Source organism: Ranitomeya imitator, chromosome 5, assembly GCF_032444005.1.
Source record: "Ranitomeya imitator isolate aRanImi1 chromosome 5, aRanImi1.pri, whole genome shotgun sequence".
Taxonomy (NCBI): Eukaryota; Metazoa; Chordata; class Amphibia; order Anura; family Dendrobatidae; genus Ranitomeya; species Ranitomeya imitator.
Genome location: NC_091286.1, coordinates 372,817,520 through 372,827,299, shown reverse-complemented (window position 1 = coordinate 372,827,299; position 9,780 = coordinate 372,817,520). Strand labels below are relative to the sequence as shown.

The 9,780-nt window shown below is 39.0% G+C and overlaps 1 protein-coding gene across 5 annotated transcripts in view; it reads left to right on the top strand.

Moving 5' to 3' along the window:
• The first annotated feature begins 2,119 nt into the window (after window positions 1–2,119).
• The window catches only part of ADGRB3 (adhesion G protein-coupled receptor B3), a 1,579,303-nt gene continuing 1,571,642 nt past the window's right edge, over window positions 2,120–9,780 (top strand). For 3 of the 5 annotated variants that reach the window (XM_069726664.1, XM_069726665.1, XM_069726663.1), the window contains exons 1-2: window positions 2,128–2,889; window positions 5,427–6,198. In XM_069726664.1, coding sequence (XP_069582765.1) covers window positions 5,442–6,198 — 757 coding nt within the window. In that variant the 5' untranslated portion in view covers window positions 2,128–2,889; window positions 5,427–5,441. Of the gene's footprint in view, window positions 2,890–5,426; window positions 6,199–9,780 lie in introns of all 5 variants that reach the window. The other 2 variants (XM_069726666.1, XM_069726667.1) reach the window with 2 other exon arrangements.

Below are 9,780 nucleotides of genomic sequence, written 5' to 3'. Positions count from 1 at the left end.
CTACATAGCAGCGATCATCAGATCGCTGCTATGAAGCAGAAATGCAGGTGTGCTATGAGCGCCGACCACAGGGGGCGTTCACAGCAGGTCGGCATCAGTAACCATAGAGGTCTCAAGGACCTCTATGGTTACCATTCTGATGCATCACTGACCCCCGACCATGTGACGGGGACGGCGATGCACTCATTTCCAGCCGCCCGGCCCGAAGCGCCGGTTAAATGCCGCTGTTAGCGTTTGACAGCGGCATTTAACTAGTTAATAGCGGTGGGTGAATTGCGATTTCACCCGCCGCTATTGCGGGCATATGTCAGCTGTTCAAAACAGCTGACATCTCCCGGCTTTGATGCGGGCTCACCGCCGGAGCCCTGCATCAAAGCGCGGTATCTGACCTCGGACGTACTACCCTGTCCGAGGTCAGAAAGAGGTTAATATATGAAGTGTAAATACATTTCCTATGTACATTTTCTTAAATTATGTAAAAATCTTGTGCATGGTAGAAATACATACTTGACAGGGATGTGTTTGGGCTGTCAAGGAGTGTAATGGAGAAGGATAGGATCAGGACTACTTATATTGCTCAATTTTTTTGTGTTAAAGAATGCATAGCTGTTAAATTCAATATTTCCTACGGGACCAATGTCCTGCAAAGGTGAAGGACCCAGGCATTTATTGTCACAGTAATTAAACATCGCCACAGCTTTATAATTGGTGATAAAGATTTAGAGTTTGGAAGGCATAAATAATGTTACACTTGACACGCGGACACTGGATTTGATGCAATGGTTTCAATCTCAGGCAGTTTCAAGTAAACTGGAACATGACCCTTTTCCCTCCGCATCAGAAAGCAGCCTGTAGAATGAATACTGAGTATGCTATGAAAGGAATTATTTTTATTATTAACCAGGTTGTGACCCTGGATTTGATCGAATCTATCCATTACCCTCCAGCCAGGCAATATTGTCCAGGGAGGTGGCCCGGGTCACTACAGAGTAGAGAATAAGGAGAGGCTAAAGCAGAGCACTCATGCACTTTATTCTCCTGTATCTATCAAATTAATGCACAGAACAGCACTTGGTTGCAACTCTTCCCTATTAAATGCATTGAGCCAATTGCAATTTACAAGCAAACGTTTCCAACAGGGATCCCATCTCCTCCTATGAGGCATGCTTTAACTCACAGTTTAAAAGGTAGCCAGCCATTCAAATATCCATAGAGAATACAAAGCAGGGTAAAGTGAAGCAATCAAATCACACGCATGGTCGCACAGAGGATGCCCTGCATTGGTAAGAAACTGAAGCGCTCCCCAGCACACAGGGAGTTAAGGCTGCTCTTTCAGCCAGCTTTTCTGCACAGTGCATCATTTCATAGTACAATCTCTCAGCCGTGCTCTCGACCTAAACAAAGCAAGAACAAACAGGATGATAATTGTAGCCTTACTGAGAAAATTGCTATTGTTTCCCATGCAGACAAACAGTGATGTGAAGGCTGATAAGTGTTTATATCACAGCCCTATATCAATTAATCTGCAGCAGGGACCACGCTGACAATTCTTGGGGTGGTTGCAGTTTCTGTTACAGTATTAATATTTATCCTGAGAGATTCTTGTGTTTTCAAACCATTTTCATTTTATGCATATTTAGAGCTGGAAGCCTGATTTGCATCTTGGAGAAACAATGCATGGGAGAATTTTTAAAGATCCCCTCCTCATCTTTATGCACAGCATGTATATCCTTGGCTAACTATTTGGAGAATCTTTCAGCTCCTCCCTGATTCAATCTTCAATGATATCGGTCACTAATACACATTCTGGATGTTTGTAGCGATTCAAAGTGCCAGTCTTCAATAAGTCATTCCTCCAAAGGATTTCAATGAATCGAATCCCCCTCTTACATCCACTTTGTGCTGCACTCTTCAGCTCTGGGGAATTAAATGGTTAAGAGCTATGATCTCAATCTGTGTGCTCTCCATGTCCCTTTTTCCCCAAGCTGCTCTTAACAGTTGGCGCACTGGAGGAAAATGAAGGTAGAAAAACTCCCAGACTGAGGGAATAACGTTTTTGGGACGTGCCTGGTTTGAGCAGCTCCGTGACATGTATTTGCAGTCCCATACTGAAACTGACACACTCACACTGCTCCAGTGTCTGCCTCTCTCTTTCTCTCTCCTTCTCTCCCCCCCCCTTGCATTGCTTCTCCTCACAGCATTCAAGGAGCTGCCTCCCTCAGCACACAAGGATTATTGTAGTAGCTAGCTAGCCGATCATCAATACTTTGAAGGAAATAGAAAAAAATAAGAAGACAAATGATTAAAACAAGCCTCTTACTCCAGCCGCCAACATCAGACCATTAAATGAGCCTGACACACATGCACACGCTCTCACGCATACACACAGAGGCGAACAGCTCCTGTGCCTCTCATTCCTCTCCCTCTTGTCCTCTGTAATCTCAACATTTAAACAGATTTCTTCAGCATCAGCTAAGGATTTTTTTCTACCTCAGTGGGAGGGAAAAGGCGAAAGAATAACCAAATCATCAGCACCAGCCTCCTCTCTCTACTGATCATTACCATCCGATAGCTACAGTATTCCTCTACCCGTCTGATCACTGGATTGTCATGCTGGACTTTCTTTCCACTCATCCTTCAATCAAAGCTCCATCATTGCGTTACTTCCCTTAATTCTTCACGATTTGGATACGGGCTTATTTGTATGGCATTGCTATAATATACCAAGGGATTTGATTGCTATTTCTATGGTGAGGTTCCCATTCTGATTTAATCGTGACCAAGATGGGAGTCAGGGATTCCAACCAAAAGAAGGATTTCCTTCATAGATTTTGGAACGTGTGCCTGTGATAGTGTCCTGCAGAGATAGCCACAGATTTGGATTGGAAGGTAAGGTTCCTTGTATGTTTTTTTTTCCCAGTCATGTTTTACAAAGATCGAATCTGATAACTAGGCATTTTGGAAAGAGGCACATTAGATATGCCTAGACTAAACATTATTCATGTCTCATATTACCGTCTATAGTTTAAAAGTTGGTTGAGTCTCTTGAAAACCCCCAACTGTAGATACTGGAATATACATATCTATGCTGGAAGAATCCTATTACGTGTATTGTCATTTGTGAGAGTATAGCCTATATGTCATAATTAGAGATGAGCAAATCTTAAAATGTTCTTCTTTATCTAATTACCCAGAGGCAAAAGAACCCAATTTACAAGTCGAAGAACTGAATTTCCCATCCTCATTCCATCATTTTAACCCCTTTTACCAACTACAATAAACCCATCTAGAATTATAAGGTCAATGTGAAGTTAAGGGAAATGTACTCTGGTCTTACACTTACAAATGTGGCAGGAGAAGCATGGCGCCGTCTATGATTCAGTTACAAAGTGACACTTGAAAAAAAATCTGTTTGGGGAATATCCAAACTAAAACGCCTGTTTGTTTTCTCTAGATGAACTATTAATGACAAAATGGGAGATTCTCTGTGTTCCAGGGAGACAGACACTCATGTTTAAAGAAAAGAGGCGGGTGGCTAGATCAGCTTAACTTGGCTCTTTTGATCCTTTGAGGATAATTAAATATCTTTAGATAGTTTGAAACCCAAGGGAATGGTTCTATAAGGAAGCACTTATAAACCTTTCATGATGGCCATGTCTGTAACTGCAATCCCCTTTGGCATGCATGGCATGACCAAGTCAATATACAAAGCAAAGAGCACAATTAAGCACACCATATCTTTGCTATTCTGCATTTAGAGAACATTTCAGGGATTTGGTGACTGATTACAGCATGTAGATATTGTCACGTTGGCACTCAACGCCTACACTATCCTGAATGACACTGCGCAGAACTGCATTGCCTGCAAGAGGGAAAATACAAGGGATCTGTTGTTTTCTGCCATTTCGTACATGCTTCCCAAGATCCTTGATTTAATGATGCCATCACAACTAATGTGAAATACAGATTAAATTTATGTTCCTGGCGGAAAAGACACGCTCTCCGTTCCTATGGAAATCTGCTGCTCTTTGTACGGCTGGTAGGCAGCTGTTCTAGCGTTTGGAAGTCCTAGACATTAATGTAAGGATATTTTTCTTCTTCCTTTGTGGATAAAATTGAATTAGTTATTTGATCACTCTGAACTGAAAGAGTCAGTGTAAAGCCCCCTTTTTATCTCTACATACACCATGGATGGATAATGGACAGTTCTCATGCATTTTCATCTGATGACATAGGCTGAGACAGGATGAAACTCAACACATAGATGTCTCTTTCCTGTGTGGTGCTGGAGCTAACTGGCACACTAACACATTCAACTTTGCAGTCTTTCTGTAGGCTTGCATCTGAAGTGTTACGCTTAGGGGGTCCTTCCTCAAATAAACTTGTCTGTGTTTGCATGTGCATGGTATTTTTTTGTTTTTTTCGTGTATTGACATGAAGGGCTAATGCTACGGACAGTCAATGTGTATCTTGAGTATGCAAAAGACAAGAAAGCAATGTAAATCATTTGTATGTAGTTTTACTGGAGGAAATTAATGCAACATGGCTTTGGCTATGGAGGAGCATATCTGTAAAATCACATAAAGCTATGGCAGACAGTGTGTTCAGGAATAATTAACTGCTTGATTTCCACCTAAGTGCACTACGTTGGGGTGTTAAACAGTGCTCTCATTAGCATTTGCTCCATGCAGAGCAATTAATTCACACAACTATTTTTTTTCCCTCGAGCTTATGTCATTTCACAATGCATTTCTTGGGTTTATTTGCAAAGATAGATCATAAGAGGTCTTACTTGCAGACAGACATCAGTGTCAATTTGCTATGTGTGTTACTAACACCTTGGCAATAAGAGAACCTCTTTCTTATATAGCATTACAAACTATTACTATCAATAGCACAAAATACAATAAATGGAAAAGGATAACTTTGATACAATTCGTCATATAAATCCGTCTTTCCCTTTCATCATAGCAAACACACTTGTATATTTAGAAAATCAATCCCAATCTGTGACAATAATTTCTGGAAAAATTGATGTAAATTTCCTTATGGTGGTCAATTCATCGCAATGTCCAATGGTATTACCGTATTCAACAAATGATGGTGCTGTCCTAAATGTTGTGCATTCATAATTCTCAGAAATGTAACCTTATTGTTAACAAAGTATTGTTTATGAAATATTATTTTAGATTTCTAAAGCAGCCTAGACCGAACATCCACATGGTGGCACTGTGTGCACACGATTAAATCAAACCCATGCTTGGAAAATAAAAAAATATATATATACTCGCCCCTTCTTTTTCAAAAGGTTTATTTTTAAGCTAGCTTGAGTCTTGAAAACAGCTGTCTAGAATATTGTCAGGAGCCCTATTTTCAAATGCTTGCAAAATTCTACTTGCATTTTGATTTTATTTTGTTTTCCACAGGCCAAATGACATAGGATGAAGGCTGTTCGAAATTTGTTGATTTATATATTTTCCACCTATCTACTGGTTATGTTTGGATTTAACGCTGCCCAAGACTTCTGGTGTTCAACATTAGTAAAAGGAGTCATTTATGGATCATATTCAATAGGCGAGATGTTTCCCAAAAACTTTACCAACTGCACCTGGACGTTGGAAAACCCAGATCCGACCAAATATAGCATCTACCTGAAATTTTCCAAAAAGGACTTCAGCTGCTCTAACTTTTCTCTTTTGGCGTACCAGTTTGATCACTTCTCTTATGAGAAAATACAGGATCTCTTGAGGAACAACAATTCCATAATGCAGTTGTGCGATACAAAGAATGCCTTTGTTTTTCTGCACTATGATAAAAATTTTATTCAGCTACGTCGGATATACCCACTTGATTACAATGGATTACACAGAAGGGATGATGAGGACCAAAAATCCTTTTTGGAGTTTCTGGTATTGAATAAGGTGAGCCCCAGTCAGTTTGGGTGCCATGTCCTGTGCACTTGGTTGGAGAACTGCTTAAAATTGGAAAATGGCAAAACAGAGCTTTGTGGAATTATGTATACAAAATGCACCTGTCCCCAGCATCTGGGAGAATGGGGGATAGATGATCAATCCTTGGTATCTCTAAACAATGTGATATTGCCCCTGAATGAGCAGACTGAGGGCTGCCTGACACAGGAACTTCAAACCACACAGGTCTGCAACCTGTCAAAGGAAGCAAAACGCCCACCCAAAGAAGGTAGGTGTTGAATTTTATCCCTTTAAATTGCATACACTGTCAAATGTATTGATTTTTTTATAGCAATGGGTTACACTGCACAAGAAGCACAAGTCTTCATGATTTTTTTTATTTTTTTTCCCATGTACATGAATATTAGTTTGGTCGACATAGCAAACAATGAAATCCAAGTGCAGGGTGAACTGTTTGACCCCTCATTAACAATGTGTAGAAAATAAGTGTATTGACATCAGATGACTAGCCCTTTACAATGGAAGTGGTTAACATGGCTATATTATGAAGCCTAGTATGGCAGCAGCGCTTACATCTTATCATTTGTAATGGATGTAGATGTTTGAAATGAGTTCCCTATTACAGAGATTTGTGCTCTACTAAAATTATGCATGGCTCTTATACTAATGTCTGCATGGAAAGCAGAGCCATCAAAAATAGTATGGCTCACATCCATAGAGAGATAAGGTAATTAATGAGTTCCACATACAACGACTTCACACTGTAAGCCCTCACATCTTTTCAGTCCATTTGAAATGATTGCTCCATGTTGCTACCTTTAACATCCTGGCTGCCAAACTGATCTGTGACATGTCACTTTACAGTTATCTGTATATTATTTGCTGATTTGTTAGCTAAAATGTGGGGCCTAAATGCAAGATTTCATACTGCAGATATAATAACCCATCAATCATGGCTGCATATATACTACACTTATACGCCCCATTATAGATAATTGGTACAGCCCCAGCAAGTTGGCGATACCAGTAATTTGGGCATTCTCCATTTTTTGCGTAAGTCCACTGTCTGTGGGAAACAATTGATGAATTTCCAATCAATTGGGGGTATAACACCCATCACTACGTTCGGCCTTATGTCATCTAGACAGACTATGGAACCACCAATAGCTCCCTATCATTGGCATTCTCAATATTGGCAGTTTTCTTACCCACAGAACAATTTCTCTATATTCTTTCTTATTGAAGAATATTTCCCATACACCATCGGACACACTATCCGACCAATAGTATTATGGATACACAAAGTATCTGCTGTCACATTGCAACAATACAAAATTGAAACATCTTACAATTAAGTTTTCATTTATGGTGAAAGGTTGGTTCCAATAATAATACATAGAAAGTAGAGAAGCCGAGATTAAGGCCTTTGTTCAGGGCCTTTAACTACGGTATATGCACTTTGTAACCAAATATACAGAACTTGGTGGAAAAAAACCGAGATTTAACATGGATCAAGCAAAATAAAACTACAAACTACTTAGAAATTACACGTCTTAGTCAGAATGAATACCCTTATATACAAAGCCAAGATATAAGACAAGACTAACCCTTGCTTGCATGCAGAGTTTGTACTATCTGGCTGATCACTACGTTATCTACATCTGTATACAGGCATAATTTTCCATACTGCTATGGAAGATAATGAAAACCTTAAAGCTATAGGAGGAGACATAATCACCTACAGCTATCTGATCCTATGAGACTAATCAACCGCACTTTTAAAGGAATATATTGAATGCTTTTCATTACCAAGGAAAGACAGAATGTATTATAGAGATTCCCTGGGTGTAAGCACATAGGAAAGATAAGGATTAATCTTTAGGTCTATATTGGAAACCTCAACAGAAATCACTGGTCTACAAGAGCAATAATTGTATTAATTTTAGGCTATACATATTTTCTGCTTGTGGGTATAGAGGTAGAACAGCGATTAAAAATGAACATCCATTTATAAAGTGATAGATATTATATGGTCTTATAGTAATAGATTTTTTTTCACTTTGAAACGGAAAGTTGCTCATGTTGAGAATTACGGTAGAAACCTCATGAGTTAGTTGTAGGCATGCAACAACGTCATTTTACGGCTAATAGTGTCCCATATACAGGTCAAATTACTAAATTTTGCTCGTTTCCGATATCAGCAATTTTTTTTGCTTTGATATAGACCAATGGCTCTAATAATATGCAAGAAAACAGGTGAACTGATTGTATGCCGTTGGAATAAAGCCATCTATAGAGTGTCCAATAGTCTGGTGGATATCTTGTGATACTAGAAGGAAAGTAGACCTATTTTGTCAATATACCTGATGGTGATTAGCAATGTAGAAGCCATGGTTCTAGGTTGTTCACCCCCTGCATAGCTGTTAGAGTTCTCTCTGGGATTGCAGCAGCGTTCTGCATTAATTGCTGCAGTTATTTGCGAGCAGTTTCATTATAAATAATTGGCTCTTTAACCTCCCCGTTGGGAGGCTTAGACACAGCTTTGCCTCTTCTATACATGACTGATCATTCCACGGGGCTGCAGCAACTCATATCAGTCTTAATGCATCACTTCACGCAAAGGCACAATTTATTTCTCCCAAAGGTTTGAAAGCCATCTGACATTTTATAGAACTTTACATAGTGCTTACAGTCCTAAGAAGATGTTCACTTTTAATGATTATATTTTGTCTATGCAGAATTGCACAATTCCATTATGGAAAGAAGGCCTGCTTTCATGATATTGCATAATATCAAGTAGCTTCTTGCAAAGTATGATTAGCATATATGTAAATACAAATCAAAGGATTAACTGTAGGTGCACTGACTGGCTTACAAATGGCTTCTTGCCAATGCGAATCATATTAATCTGATAATGTGGACTTCATTTGCACAGGATTGGCGATTCAGTGTACAGTTTGGTGCTTTGATACTATGCAGACCACAACAGTATGCAACTGACATGCAAAATATGCGCCCCATTGATTTGTATTGATTTATAAGACCTTAAAGAAAATGTAGCAACCATATGAAGCATGAAATACAAGCCAAAGGAATGTATACGGAAATGTAATAAACAAGAGACAGTGTGGTCAAGGGAAACTACTGTTCCATAAACCTTTCATATATTTAGACATGGTTAACAAGAACACATGAAGCTTCTTGCAGACTACGAGGGCAAACTAAAGTCTTTATTGTAAAAGCCTTAATTATGAGATGCGACTAAATAGTTAAGACATCTCTATTTTTCACTATCACCAGGATATTCCACCGAGGCTTGTTTATTTGAAAGTACATCTCAAAAGGCATTTTGAAATATCTATAATGAATACATTAACATTGATATTTCTAATGGCTTTGGAAGAGTGACTTTGCAATTGATTCATGGAAACTACATTAGAGAGTGTAATAGAGGCTGCAGAATACACAGTTGCTGATCCAGAAAAAGGCATATGCCAGAAATCACATTACTGGTAGATATTAAGTTGAGAAATGCTCCCATAGTCCAACATGTGCGCTCTCATCAGAAACAAGCTTGCGCATATGTCTCCCCATTAAAATTCATAGCGTGTGCCATTCCCTTTACATGACATTTAGCCATGAAGCCAATAACCAATCTCCTGCATGTGAGCTAAATAATATAAAGGATAGGATTATCTGAAGTTTGTTTTCTGTGCTTAACTCTTCATGTAAAAATATTTGTTTCTGTTGATAGAAGGTATGCATGTGTCATGATGATAGTTTGTGAATATGGACATTTTTAATTCAGATGAAGGCTTCGAAGAGCCAAAACATGATAATCAAAAAGTGT